The 13916-nt window shown below is 59.8% G+C and overlaps 2 protein-coding genes across 4 annotated transcripts; both read right to left on the reverse strand.

Annotated features, from left to right (window-relative positions):
* Window positions 1-15: 15 nt before the first annotated feature.
* CCER2 (coiled-coil glutamate rich protein 2) lies at window positions 16-4027 on the reverse strand. Of its 2 annotated transcripts, XM_057314368.1 has the most exons (6): window positions 2352-4027; window positions 2063-2103; window positions 1823-1910; window positions 1103-1500; window positions 959-1009; window positions 16-339 (listed from the first exon to the last, which is right to left on the reverse strand). In XM_057314368.1, the coding sequence occupies exons 1-6, from the start codon at window positions 2425-2427 to the stop codon at window positions 250-252; spliced, it is 744 nt and encodes a 247-aa protein (XP_057170351.1). In that variant the 5' UTR covers window positions 2428-4027; the 3' UTR covers window positions 16-249. The 2 variants fall into 2 exon arrangements, with proteins under 2 accessions (XP_057170351.1, XP_026338146.1); XM_026482361.4 differs by having other exon boundaries at window positions 959-1500.
* Window positions 4028-4115: 88 nt separating this feature from the next.
* On the reverse strand, window positions 4116-13910 carry SARS2 (seryl-tRNA synthetase 2, mitochondrial). Of its 2 annotated transcripts, XM_026482352.4 has the most exons (17): window positions 13564-13910; window positions 10564-10659; window positions 9198-9229; window positions 8996-9071; window positions 8533-8601; window positions 8396-8450; window positions 7846-7909; window positions 7519-7624; window positions 6779-6826; window positions 6453-6561; window positions 6094-6139; window positions 5922-6009; window positions 5731-5840; window positions 5053-5146; window positions 4859-4951; window positions 4671-4736; window positions 4116-4582 (listed from the first exon to the last, which is right to left on the reverse strand). In XM_026482352.4, the coding sequence occupies exons 1-17, from the start codon at window positions 13828-13830 to the stop codon at window positions 4439-4441; spliced, it is 1563 nt and encodes a 520-aa protein (XP_026338137.1). In that variant the 5' UTR covers window positions 13831-13910; the 3' UTR covers window positions 4116-4438. The 2 variants fall into 2 exon arrangements, with proteins under 2 accessions (XP_026338137.1, XP_026338136.1); XM_026482351.4 differs by lacking the exon at window positions 8996-9071 and having other exon boundaries at window positions 8533-8673; window positions 9200-9229; window positions 13564-13907.
* Window positions 13911-13916: the final 6 nt, after the last annotated feature.

Genomic DNA, 13916 nt, shown 5'->3' on the forward strand with positions numbered 1-13916 from the left:
CCACACAAGCCGCAGTGGTTTTCTTTGTGCTTTATTCACACAGAAGGGTTGGAGTGGGTGACAAGGGAGGCCGGGTGTGTCCTGAGTCAGTGTGAGCCCAGCCCCTCTACCCAGCTCAGACTCAGCCCCCTGGGCCCGGTCACACGGCCCACCTGCAGGTTGGGGAATGGAGTGGGCCATTAGGTGAGCTTTGGGGGTGCACAGCCCTTAGCCGTAGGGTGTGTCGGGAAGGAGGACGTGAGGTCGGGATCATCCCTCCCTCCTGATCTCCTCCCCCAGGATCTCGCTTGCCTTCTTTAGCTCCTCTCTCACGTGTTCCAACCGCTCCATGTCATGCTCCTGTTGGGATCAGAAATGGGTTGGTCAGCACCCACCTTCAAGGGCGGGCCACCCCAGTAGTCACCCGTGAATGTGGGCCGTGTCACTTTGCACAACGGCAGCCGGCAGTGGTCGTCCTGGTCACCATGGACCGCGATGGGGGCCATAGTGGAAGAATTACGTTGGCCAGCGTGACCAGCAGTGCGGTCCATGTTGACTGCCTAGCCAACAGCAGCAGAGAGGACTAGTAAAGGTGCCCAACTTGGATGCTGTGACCCCTTTGTGAGGTGCTGGTCATTCTGGCTACTAGGGACATCCTACTTTCCATGACTCAGCTGTGGTGGCCATCTGTAGTCTAGTGGACCAAGCCCGGCAGCCACTTTCCATGTGGCCAGACTGCTCATTACAGGCCATGCTGGTGGCCATCTTGGTTACTGTAATCTCAGCCGTCTTGGCCGTCTTGGTCCAGCAGAGGCCTTGCTTGGCTGTTGCTGCCTAGTCCTGGTGTCAGTCCTGGTCACTATGATCCATTTGTGGTGGATATTGGCTCTTTGTGGCCCAACACTAGTACGTGTTTGGTTGTTAATACGCTGGCCATTTGGTCCACCCCACTTGCCCATCGCCTCCTCCTCCCACTCACCTCCCTCTCCGAAGCCTCTTCCTTCTCCTCCTGCTTGGGCTCAGCTGCTGGCTGGTGGAGGTGGTGGTGGTGCGGTGAGTCCTCGTGCCTCTCTCCTCCCCCGCCCTCGGCTCCCTGCCACAGGCTGTGGGCCCCACCGAGCACCTGCATGGCCTTCTCCTCTGCCTCAAACTGGGCTGTCTCCTTGTCAGTGGTCTGCTCTGTCATTTGCTTCTGGGGCCCCCCTCCACCCTCTAGGTCCTGCTTCCACAGGCCTTCGAAGGGTTCCATGGGCCCCCTCTTCTTCCTTTTCTCCTCCTCCTCTGTCTTCTCCTCCTCCTCCTCCTCGTTGTCCTCCTCCTGGCGGAGCCGGCTGTGGAGCTGCTCGTGGATGGTCTGTTCCCGCACCTCAGACTTGTGGGCCCTCTCTGCTGCCTCCTCTTCCTCCTCCCTCACTTCCTGGCTGGACCTCGTCTTCCCATCCTCTTGCTTCTTGAAATCCCCAACCAGTAGGCCTTTCTCTCTGGTGGACACACAGCCGTAGGGCTCTGTCTCACACATCTCTGGCAGAAAGAGAGGATGCTCTGTGCAGCAAATCGGGAAACTGAGACCTGGAGGAGTTTGGGGGCCTGCCCGTGGTCCCGCAGGGGGGCTGCCCAAAACTGGGAGAGGAGGGTCAGGTCTGGGGGACAGTCTCTGCCCCCATCCCGTACCTCTGCTGGGAACCCCAAGGCTGGAGCTGGAGGCCAGGCTGGACACTGCGCAGTGCTATGCCAACCCAGGCCAGGGGGCTCGGGGAGGAGACACCCCTTCCTCCAGGAAGCCCTGCCCAAAACCCTGGGTGGGGGGGCTCCCCAGAGGAACTGGGGCCTGGGCCCTGCTTACCTTTGTGGAGGAGAGCTGTGCAGGGGCTTCTCTGGGCCTGGCCCAGTGTCAGCACTTCTGTGACCACCTCGGCCAGACAGCGGGTCAGCTGGGGGTGAAGGGGCAGAGGGGAGGTTGAGGGCAGGGCAGATGGGGGAATGAGAGCAGTTGGAGGTGTGAGGGGAGATGATCATGCAGGCCGGTCAGAGAGGGCGGGAGTGCGGGGGAGATGAGGCAGGGCAAGGGGTCCGCACTCCTTACCTCTTCTTTGGAAGGTCTTGGTGCCAATGGAGCAGTGGTGGCTATGGAGGAAGGAGATGGGTGCTGGGCTCGGACACCCGGGTGCTGATCCCAGCTCCGAGGTGCATCCCGTTACTCTCCTATCCCCTCCCCCAGCCTACCTACCAGGTGCACGGTCCCCACCTGGAAGCTCAGCCCGTGAAGTCTCTAGTCCGACCCCAGTGGGTGCACCGTTCCCACCCCTGGTCCCTCGAGTCCCTGGTCCCTTGAGCTGGCCGCAGAAGGCCCCCCTCCAGTTTCTGGCACTCACCTGCCCCCATCAGCAGTGCTAGCAGCAGGGGCAGCGGCAGCCACAGCAGCACGGAGGTGGGCCCACGGCGCTGCATGGTGGGGCGTCCCGACCAGGGTGCTCTGTGTTGCTGGATGGCACGGCAGCTGCTTATTACCCGCGCCTGTGGCCCCGCAGGGGAGGAAGTGATGTCACCACCGCCCCTTCCCCGCCCGCAGCAGGGTGACAGCTGCAGGGCGGCCACTTGCCTGAGACCCTCAATTATTCATGGGGACGCACGTCCTGTACGCGCTCCCCTCCAGCTAATGGCCCCTGAGCGCCCGCGTGGAGGGAGGGCGCGTCCCCCAGACAAACACGGTCTGCTGGGCTTCAGGCTGTGCTGGGAGGCCGACCTGGGTTCGAATCCAGCGGCCGCCACTTGCAGAGAGACCTCGGGCAACTGCTCTTTGGCTGCTTCGTCATCAGGAAATTTGGGTCTCCTAACCCTACTTCCTCAGAAGTTAGGCTGGGCTCGGCCTGAATCCCAGGCCCAGCACTACCAGCCGTGCGGCCTGCGCAAACTGCCGAGCGCTAGGGTTGGTTCCATCCCTTGTGAAATGGGGCTGGCGGCCACGACTCCCCAGGTGAGGCGTGGCTGTGGGCGAGGCGTGCAGAAGGGCATTTACACAGCACCGGGCACTGGGAACCACACGGGGCCCAGCCCCTTCCGGCCGGGCGTTTTTATTGAGCACCTACTGTATGCCCAGCCCTCTTATAAAGCCCGGGGCTCCAGCAGTGGACACACTGGCGAACTTCCCTGTGCTCTCGGAGCGGACAGCTGAGAAGGGGCAGACGCAGCACTTGGCTCTGCGTCAGGAAGGAGGAAATGCTCCTAGACTCCTGCGTCCCAGGAGCGCTAGGGCTCTACTCTTGTCGGGCAGGGAAGTCCTCTCGGGGGAGGATATTTGGGCCAAGGCCTGAGTGAGAAAAGGGAGGCAATCATGCAAGATGGAGGGAAAGAGTAGCCAGCGAAGGGACTAGCAAGGGCAAAGGTCTGCGGAGTTCGAAGGGCCAGACCCAGAGCACGATCGAGAGAGGTGGGTTGAGGAGGAAGGCAGGGGGCAGATCATGTGGGGCTTTGTGGATCCTGGGGACCACTCTGTCCTTTCCTGAGATGGAGCCACATGAGGGCTCCGAGTGGGGGAGGGACGTGGCCTGCCACGGGGGTCCACAGGGTTGCTCTGGCTTCTCGTGGGGCCCTAGGGAGCTGGGAGGCAGGGAGGAGGCTGCCGGGACTCAGTCACAGTGGACAGAACCAGGGAGGAGAGATTAAGGACGGCTTCTGGAGATACTCTGAAGGAACAGCGGCCGGGGTCTGCTGAAGGAAGGACTGATGGAGGCAGGAGAGGAGCTGAGGGTCACTGGACGGGCTGTGGCTGGAGGAGCTGGGAAGACGGTTCATGTACTGTGCCGGGCAGAGCGAGGGGCAGAGCCAGTTCTGGCTTCACTGAGGCTGTGTTGTCTCCTGGACCCATCCCTGCCACGGGAGGTGGAGGGGTGAGGTTGAAACTGGGGTCAGTGCAAGGTGCCCCTTGTCCTAGAGCAAAGGGAGAGGACTCGGCATCCTCTCAGTTCTGGCGGTAGCCCCCAAGTTGCCGTCCATGTGCTCCGGGGCTTGCTGGATGTTCCTGGCCATGGTCCCTCCAGCCACAGACCCTGTGATGGTTTAGCACTTCTGACCAGCTGCCCAGCATCCCCAGTGAGTCGGCCAGGGTCCTCCCCCTTGCTCACAGATCCACAGAGGCCTTGCTTCTGACCATTTATTGGGGACTTCCTGCTAAGCCCCGAGGGAGGGAAGAAAGAAGGAGGGTTGGAGGCTTTTTCCTTGCCTCCTCCATCTCTACAACCTTCAAGTCCCCAGACGTCCTGCTTTCCAGTGCAGGCTGGGACTGTCAGTGACGTCAGGGTCACTGGCTGATTCTGGGGAAGTAGGGAAGTGGCCCAGGCACGGAGCTGACACGAAGAGTGCAGATGTCAGGACTCCGCTCAGGAAAATAGGTCCCAGGCTTCTAGGGTCCCCTGAGCTCCAGGAAGCAACCACAGCCCTGCTGACTGATGAAGGGGAGTTCTCAGCTTGAAACAGGCTGGCCCGGGCGCCTGGGCTTCTGGGGCTGGTTGGGGCCGATGTACTGGAGAGGCACGTGGGTGGGGGCCGTGATCCGATCGGTGCCAAGGTAGGGCCGGAGGGCGGGGGGCACGAGGACCGAGCCATCCTGGGGACAGAGCAGGCCTCAGGTCCCTACCACTGCCCCAGGCCTCCACCTCTGCCCCCCACCCCACCACGATCCTTCCAGCTCTCACCTCCTGCTGATTGCTCTCCAGGAGGGCGATGAGGAGGCGGGGGACGGCGCAGGCCGTGGCATTCACCTGGGAGAGAGGCACGCTCGCGTCCACATCATGACCTCCGCTGGCCCGGGAGGGCTGAGGCTGGTGTGGGCCTAGGAGGGTGGAGGCTCTGGGGAGGGAGGGAGGGGGGTGCGGGCGCTCACCGTGTGGGCGAACTGCAGCTCCCCAGCCTCCTTCTGGAACATGATGTGCAGCCGGCGGCTCTGGAAGTCCGTGCAGTTGGACGCACTGGTGACCTGGGCGAGGGGGCGGGGCAGGCCGAGAGGATCAGCTGTGGGGGAGGGGGGGCCCCCCCGACCCGTTCCCACCAGGCACCCTACCGCCCTGGGGGGCTCACCTCGCCAAAGCGGCCGCGGCCTGGCATCCAGGCCTCGATATCGAACTTGCGGTAGGCGGGAAGGCCCAGTTCCTGGGTGGGCATGTCCAGGACGCTGTTGTGGGAAAGTCATGGTGAAGGTCAGCGGGGGAGAGGTGGAGGCACGGGGAGGTGGAGAAGGTGATACGAGGACGTGGCAGCAGTGGGGGCGGCAGAAGAGGAGAGGATGGAGGGGAGGGTGGGGAGGAGAAGGCATGGGCCACTCTCAGCACCCCAGGTTTTTAACAGGTCGCCGGGTCCCCGAGGAAAAAGCCCACATCCCCAGCCCTCTCTGGAAGCCCGTGACGGACAGGGCCGGAGGGGCGTGGGGCTGCCTGCAGGTCCCGCCTGAAGGGGAAGGGGTGTTCCCACTCTGCTCCGGGGGCCGGGGAGCCGCCTGGGGGGAAGTGCAGATGGGGCAGCACAGGGATGGGAGCCACAAGAGGGAAGGGGCCTGGGCCTCCACACCGGCACGCCCTGTGCTGCTTAGGCTGCTGTCCCCGTCCTATGGTCCTACATGGGATTTTACAGACTGACAGACGCACACCCTGGATATTCCTAATACGGGAAAAGGGGGCGGGGGGGGCGGTGAGGCTGTTCACGATGAGGGAGCACGTAGCCAGCCCGTCCCTCCTCCCTCACCCCCACCCTTCTCCGCACCGGAAGTGCAGGCCCAGCTCCGTCAAGATCTCCATCTGCAGAGATAGGAACTCCTCTAGCAGCTGTGAGCTCTGCTCCAGCCCAGGGCCCGTCACCCCAAACATCTCCACCTGGGGCAGCACAGCAGGCACAGGAGTCAGGAGGCCCTGGGTCACTGGAGTGACCTCTTCCCCAGTCCCGGCCACACCAACCTTGGTGAAATGGTGTACTCGATACAGTCCCCGTGGCTCCTTCCCTGTGTCTGTCTCAGCCCGGTAGCAGGTACTGGAACAAACCATCCTGGGGGGAGCAGGGGAGGTGGAGTCAGGGAGGGGAGAGGAAATGTCACAGGTGGGGACAAGATCTAAAGGAACTGAGCATCACCTCATGGGTAGGTCCCTGAAGGCCACGGAGTGGTCCATGAAGTAGCCTGGGAGAAGAGGGGAACAGGATGAGTCAGGCAGGGGCACCACCCATCCACAGGAAACCTCTGTGAGAATTAGAAAAGGTGTTCCCTCTGGCAGACACGACCTCATGGCAGGGCATGTGGCTGGATCCTCACTGTGCTGTTGTGCAGTAAACAACCTACACAACCGTACATGTTGCGCCTGGGGTCACTGAGACATCCTAGGCAGGCAGCTGTCACCCCTAGGATGCTCCTGGTTGTCCCCCTACAATCCCTGCTGCTCTGAGGACGCTGGAGGTAACCTCACCCCTGCTGTTGCCTCCAGGCAGGTGCTTACCTGCAAGCCCCACCTCTGCTGTCCCAGCCAGGTTGAGGTCTTCAAAGCGAGAGGGGTCGATGTTGTAAATCTGGGATGGGTTGGCATTTGGCGTCATCCCACAGCCTTCCTGGGGAGGAGGCCAAGCCACAGAGGTCAGGGACAGGGGACCTCGGCCTTTATTTTGCAATCATAACCCCCGCTCTTCCCCAGGAAGCTTCTGGAATTGCCCTGGCCTCTCTGCTCTGGCCTGACACCCTCAACCCAGTCCCACGGTGGTCTCTGTAGGGGAGACAGGCTGTTCCTCATGCCTGGGGCCCCCAGAACAGGGCCTGGGGAGCACTCACAAACACAGCTCCTCGGAGAAGGTCTGGCACCGTCATGGGAGTGAAGCCCTGTGAAGAGGAAGGGGGTGGGGTGAGGAGCGCGGCCAGGAGCCCCACCAGGCCCCAAGCTCAGACCGGAAGAAGTGACACTGCAGAGTGGGCCAATGGCTCCCGCTTGTCTTTCCAACCTCAGAGGAAACTGAGGAAGGCCTGAGCAGTGGGCTTGGAGCTGGCTCCGGGACCCTGGTGTCCCCCTCACCAGGGCCCTCTCTGCTGGGGCTTCACGGTTTCCTTGCTCAGCTCAGCCTGCACAGGGTTGTGGAAGGTGTAGTGATAGCTTTCTGTGGCTCCCCAGTGCCCCCAGGAAATGGCCGAGTCCCTCACCGCCGCCCATGCCCCATGCCTCCAGCCCCTGCCAACCCCTCCTGGTTCAGCAACACCACACTTCCCCGATGCTCCCTTTGTGCTACAGGCAGGTGGTGAGGGGACAAGCACAGGCTCTAGGGCCAGCTCCAGGCAGCAGCCATGAGATCCTGAGCTAGCTACGCCCCCTCCAGGCCTTAATTTCTCCATCTCTGAGGCGGGGATAACAATGGCAGCTACCCCCTAACGCTGCTCTAAGAATGAAACGTGTCAGTAACACACACAGAGCTCTGTAAACAGTGACTGCAGCAGAGGTGTCCCCCACCTCCCCACCTTAAGCCTTCTGAGTCAGCGTCCATGTCACCCCCTCCAGGCAGCCCTCCCATCCTGGCCCATACCCGGTGGATGAGCTTGTTGAATGTGAAGTTGACCAGGCCGTGCTGCAGGAGGGCCCCAGCCCCACGGAGGTAATAGGAGCGGTGGCCGGACACGTGGGACAGGCGCCTGGGAGACAGATGGGCAGACAGGTGGATGTGTGTGGGCCGGGGCTGGTGGGGGACGAGGGGGACTCTTCTGCACCCCAGGGCAGAGGCCAGCTGCCAGGCGGGGGACTGGGCATCAAACATTCATGTGGGGCGAGGCCCCGGCGGCTCCACACCCGGCGCTGAGCCAGCTGCTGGGGTGGGGAGTGGGGGGGGGAGGGGCAGCGGGCAGGCGGGACTCACTTCTGACGGATGATGTCGAGTTTCTCGGCAATTTCCAGGTGGCCCCGGGGTTGGAAGGAGAAAGCTGGATCGGGATGAAAAGTGGTGGGGTAAGGGTTGGGGGAGAGACATGGAACAGGGATGGAGAGAGGATTAGAGAGATGGTGGGAAGGAGCGGCACTAAGAGAGAGAGAGGGAGACAGAGAAGAGGAGAGAGAGGAGGGGAAGGGAGGGGAGAGGCAGGGAGAGAAAGGGAATGTAGTTGCAGCAGAGACAGGACTGGCAAAGGGAGAGAGAGAGATGGAGAGAGATGCAGGGAAACAGGTGGAAAAGGAGGGAGAGGGCAAGGGGAAGAGAATGTCAGGAAGAAGCGAGAAAGAGGGAGGGGGACAGAGAGCCAGAGCCACATGGGAATCAGGGGCCAAAGCAGGGCAGGAACAGACTGCTGTGCACAGAGACAGGATGGAAGGCCAGAGGAGGGGTGCACCAGGACTTCCACAGGCTCCAGCCACATCCCAGACCCCGGGGGCCCCACCCCTTCTGGGGTCCCTGGGCCCGGGGGGTGGCCCACCTGGCTTGTCTCCAACCACTTGGAGCACTCGGGCCTGGCTCTCGTCCCCGATGGGCTGCAAAGAGACAGTGGGTATCATGGGGGAGGTGGTCCCAGGCGGGCCCCCGGAATCCCCCAGCGCCCAGCACGGTGCTCACCACGTCCGGGTGGGTCCAGTTGGGCAGCCTCAGCGCCCGCAGGTAGAAGTGCTCCTCGAGCTGGGTCTCCTTGGGGTACAGGACTACGAGCTGCTTGCGGATCTCCCGGCCATGTGCCCGCAGGCTCTGATATTGGGGGTCCTGGGGGTGGGGCAGGTGGGGTCAGCCCAGGAAGGGGCAGGGGTCCCTCGACCAGTCTGACCTCGAGCCTTGCTGGCAGAACCTCTGTGGTGGACACTCATTGTCTCTTTGGTCCAACAGCCTGAATTTCCTTTTGGGAAATCCCCTCCCCTCACCTCCCCACCACATGGCGTGTCCAGAGGATCATGACTCAGGCCTGGCCTACCAGAACATTCCATGGCCTTGGCCACAGTGATTGGCTCCAAGATAGGCACATGACCCAAGCCCCAGGACTACGGGCGCAGCTATCAGGGAAGTGGTCCCCTTTGCGCCCCACGCTGGCTCCCCTTTCTCTAAGCTGGTCTGGGAATGAGAAGGAAGTAGAACCAAATACAGAGCCAGGACCCGGAGGCAGCCTTTTGTTTCACAAATCAATAACTTGGATTGACAGTCCTGTTTATTGTCCTCGGTCACAAATGTAGGAATCAGGACTCATGTGGCACCCGCCCACTCCCAACAGGGACGGGACATCAAGCCCCCGTAGTACCTGCTGCACTTGACCGTTGTCCCGGTTTACCTGGTGGAAGAGAGATGGAGAGGGTGACTAGGTTCCTGAAGTTGGGGCCGGAAAGGAGGGAAATGGAGGAGTGAAAGGTCAAACAGAGCCAGGGGGTGTGGGATGGGAGTGGGGAAGGGGTTCCCTTGCTCTGCAGGTGCCTGGCCGGACAGAGCTTCCTCCACTCTGTGCCTCAGTTTCTCTCTCAGTAACGCTGGGAGATAATGGACAGTAATCACACCTGCGGCTCTGCTCACCTCACACCTGTCCCCGCAGAGGGCTCTCACACGGTCCTCTCTCTCCGTAACCTACTCCATAAGCGGGCATCGCCGTGCTCCCCGTTTCGTAAATGACAAAACTGAGACTTGGAGAGGTAAAGTCTGTGGACTTGCGACCTTCTACGATCCGCAGCAGCAGAGGGGAAGCAGGCAGACCTGGGTCTGAATATGGGGTGCCTTCCAGCTGTGTGTCCTTGGGCAAATCTCGTCCCTTCTCCGAGCCTCGGTATTCCCATCCGCGAAATGGGCTCACAGGAGCTCACCAGCAGGGCTGGCGCATGGCTTCCCTGAGAAGCCGGGTTAGCACTCACTGAACGTTAACTGCGATCACTTTTGTTGTTTGCACTGGCTTCCCACCCGTGACGCATGTAGCCGGGCGCCTGGCACTTACGCAGTAGGGTCACTGGGAGATGTACTAGTCTTGCAACTGGCCTTCGAGTGCAGTGGTGGCCAGCAGCCTGAACGCCTGGGTGCGAATCCTGCCGCCCCCACTTTCTGGCGGTGACTCTGAGGTACATTTTTAACCTCCTGGGGCCCTGGTTTCGTCGGTTGTAAACTGGGTTTGGGCTGTTCCTGTCTCACAGCGTTGTGAGGACTGCACCTAGAACGGTGCCTGGCACACAGTGACTGCTACGTAAACGTCTGCTGTTCATTTTACGATGACTTTTCCGCCCCCTGTGGCAGATGCTATTGGCTGTCTAACCCAGGACTACTTGCCCCCCTTCGTCCAGTCCCACAGACACCTGACTCAGTTCACCCTCCCTGTGGACTGAGCGGGAGACTGCCTCTCGAGAAGCCCTAAGCCCACTGCAGTAACTCCGTCCCTCCTGCTGATGACAGGTGTGGATGTGGGGTGTCTGGGCCCGTGAGGCATGTGGGGACTCTGCTGGATGCTTCACGAAAGGTCTCGCTGCTCTTGAGAAAGGGCAGGCAAGCTGCAGAAGTCCCGTTTCCTGCTGTGGGCAGAGTCATGCAAAGAGATGCGGGTACCACACCAGCCACCGTGGGTGCTGAGAGGGGAAACTGAGGTCGAATCAACACAGTGAAGCTCCTCCCACCTCGGACCCCCATGCTCACCAGCAGGGCCCGCACTGCCTCGGCCACAGCCCCCTTCTCCTCCTCCAGCCTCCGGATCTGCTCCCGCAGCTGCCTGAGCTCCTGCCACATGGAGATCTGGGGGTGGACACAGGAGGGAAAGGCGTGAAGTGGCCACTGGCTCCTGCCCTTCTCGCTGGAGCCTCAGCCTCTGGCCACCTGGACCCCAGCGGCCAGTCTCCCCCCGACTAGAGCTCCCTGATGTGAAGCCCACGGCTGCCCAGAACGAAGACGCATTTCCCAGCTGCCGTCCCAGCTGCGTGTGCTCCTGTGTCCAAGTTCACCAGTGGACGTGAGCGGAGGTGGCTGTGTGACTCTGGGGTCACCTCCTTGAAGAGAAGCCCCCATGTCAGACTCGCCGTCTCTCACTCCCCTGGGACCGGATGACGGACTCTGAGGACAGCCAAAGCGGACAACATCCACAGGGATGCGGAGCAAGAAGGGGAAAGGACCCAGGTGCCGAGGGGCGTGGAGCTGAGGCCCTGTGGGCGCTCACCTCAGGGCCTCGCAGAAGAGAGACGCAGCCTCTGTCCTCCAGGGCTGCCGCGCCAAGCCCGTGCCCTCCCACACGGCAGGCTCGGCGCTCGTTCGTGGGCACCCCTACTGTCGTGAGGCCCTTCTGTGGGCCCACGTCCCTGGGCAAACCCCTCTGACCTCTCTGGCTGCCATTTTCCCTTCGACAAAATGGCACCAACAACACTGTCCTCCTTCCCGGGGGCTGGAAGCTGGAAGGGGAGGCCGGGTCACAAGGTGGCTCCCCCTGGATGTCTCCTCACTCACTATGTGCAAGAATGACTTGAGGAAAAGCATCTCTCCCCTAGGTCTGCTCTTCCTCCTCTGGCACAGACCCGTGAACTCCCATCCCCCACTGCAGAGCCCTGAGCCTCCTGCTGGATGCCACCCTGGCCCTGTGGCCAGGCACCATGTCCTGACCCTCCTGCCTTAAGAACATTCATCAGGTGGGCCTCCTCCCGCCCCTGACTCCCACCCCGATCCAGAGCCTGTCCGCTCCCCGGAGGACCCTTGTGCCCCAGCCTGCAGGCTCCCCTCCTCCAGCCAGAGTTCTTACCCAAGCCTTCTCCCTCCTGAAAGCACCCATAGCTCCCCAGGGCTCCTAGGAACAATTCACGTGCCTTGTTATTGCCCAGAAAGCCACATGCCATACTCCTCTTCACACTTCATGCCCTAAGGAAGTGTTTTTCAAGCTTTGGGATGTGATCCGTTAGTAGGTTATAAATAATTTAGGATCTCTAAGCCAGCACTTTAAAAGGCTATGGTAGGGGCGCCTGGGTGGCTCAGTTCGTTAAGCGTCTGACTGGCTCAGGTCATGTTCTCAGGGTCTTGGGATCCAGCCCCGTGTCAGGCTCTGTGCTCTGCGGGGAGTCTGCTTCTCTCTCTCCCTCTGCCCCTCTCCCCCCGTTCGTGCTCTCTCAAATGAATAAATAAAATATTTTTAAAAAATAAATAAAAGGCTATGGTAAAATATACATAATGCCATTTTAACCATTTTTAAGCGTACAGTTCAGTGGCATTAAGTACCTTCACATGGTTGTGCAACCTTCCCCACCATCCATCTCCAGAACTTTATCTTTCCAAACTGAAACTCTACACCCATTAAACAACATCTTCCCATTCCCCTCTCTCCCCAGCCCCTGGCGACCACCCTTCTATTTTCTGTCTCTATGAATTTGACTACTCTAGTTACCTTGTATGAACAGAATCATACAGTTTTGTCTTTTTGTGATAGCCTTACGTCACTTGGCATAATGTCCTCAAGGTTCATTCATGCTGTAGCCTGTGTCACAGTTTCCTTCTCTTTTCAAGGCTGAATCATATCCCACTGTATGTCTTTACCACATTTTGTTTATCCATTCAGCCATCTACGGGTACTGGGGTTGCTTCCATCTTTTGGCTACTGTAAATAACGCTGCTGTGAATGTGGGTATACAAATATCTGTTCAAGGGGCGCCTGGGTGGCACAGCGGTTAAGCGTCTGCCTTCGGCTCAGGGCGTGATCCCGGCGTTATGGGATCGAGCCCCACATCAGGCTCCTCCGCTATGAGCCTGCTTCTTCCTCTCCCACTCCCCCTGCTTGTGTTCCCTCTCTCGCTGGCTGTCTCTATCTCTGTCAAATAAATAAATAAATAAAATCTTAAAAAAAAAAAAACAAATATCTGTTCAAGTCCCTATTTTCAATTCTCTGGGGTATATACTGGGAAGTGGGATTGCTGGATCGTATGGTAATTCCATGTTTGATTTTTTGAGGAACCGCCACACTTTTTAATTAATTTTTCTGAGCCTTAGTTTCTCCTCTGATGAAACGGGGGCAATAATGGCACCCACCTCATATGGTGGTTGCGAAACTGAAACGAGGCAAATATGTACAGAGCACTTAGAACAGGACCATACTCAGCACGCCAGCAAGGTCTAGCAATATGGTGACTCTGCTTCTCGGTCCCTAGCACGTGGTATTATATTACTTACCAACTTACTTTCAACACCTGGGATATGGTAGATGCTCCTTAAATAACTGTTCAGTAGAACCATTCATTCATTCGAGAACCCTATTTAACTGCCTGCTACCTGTGGGGCAGGTACAGGACTCTACCTCTTACTCTCCAAAGGCAAACCCCTCCACCCTCGTCTGACTCACATCCCTGTCCCCTATTTCCTTCCCCCTCCCTCCATGTTCTTTTGTCGTCTTAAACCTGGCATGAGGTTGGAGCACGGAGGACATTGGCAAGTAGTAAGTTCCTAAGCGCAAAGCAGGTACTCAACACGCTTTATGGAACGCATAACGGGTGTGTAGATAGTAGGGCTCTAGCACTCCGTGAGTAACTGGTACCCATATGGGTGCCAAGCACATGTTGGCGTTTACTTGGGAAGGAGCTAAAATTCCCGTAATAGGTTCGCCCCCTGCTGGAGAGTATCTTGCAAACCCAATTCGGCCCTGCAGTTGATGGCCGGCGCAGGCGCACTCACGATCGCGGGCAGGTCTTCCGGCCGCAGCTCCCCCTTGCGGAGCTGCAGGGCGCGCGCGGCCTCTTCCGGGCATGCGCATAGCGACTCCATGTCTAGCTGAGGGAGCGCGCTGTAACCCTCGCGCGCGTGCTCGTACAGGAGGTTCCGGTCTCGTCTCTCCGTGGCGAAAGTTCTCCTTGGGCTATAGCTGCAGACGCAGCCTCTCCGGGGCCGAAGACCCCGACCAGCCACCAAAGGCCACAAGCGCCGCGCCATGGAGGCAGCCATCTTGGACAGGGGACAAGGAGTCACGCATCCTTCGTCCCGCCCACCTCACGTTTAGACCAATTGCAAAGCAGCCTCCCTGCCAATCA

Source organism: Ursus arctos, unplaced genomic scaffold (assembly GCF_023065955.2).
Source record: "Ursus arctos isolate Adak ecotype North America unplaced genomic scaffold, UrsArc2.0 scaffold_19, whole genome shotgun sequence".
NCBI classification, from domain to species: domain Eukaryota; kingdom Metazoa; phylum Chordata; class Mammalia; order Carnivora; family Ursidae; genus Ursus; species Ursus arctos.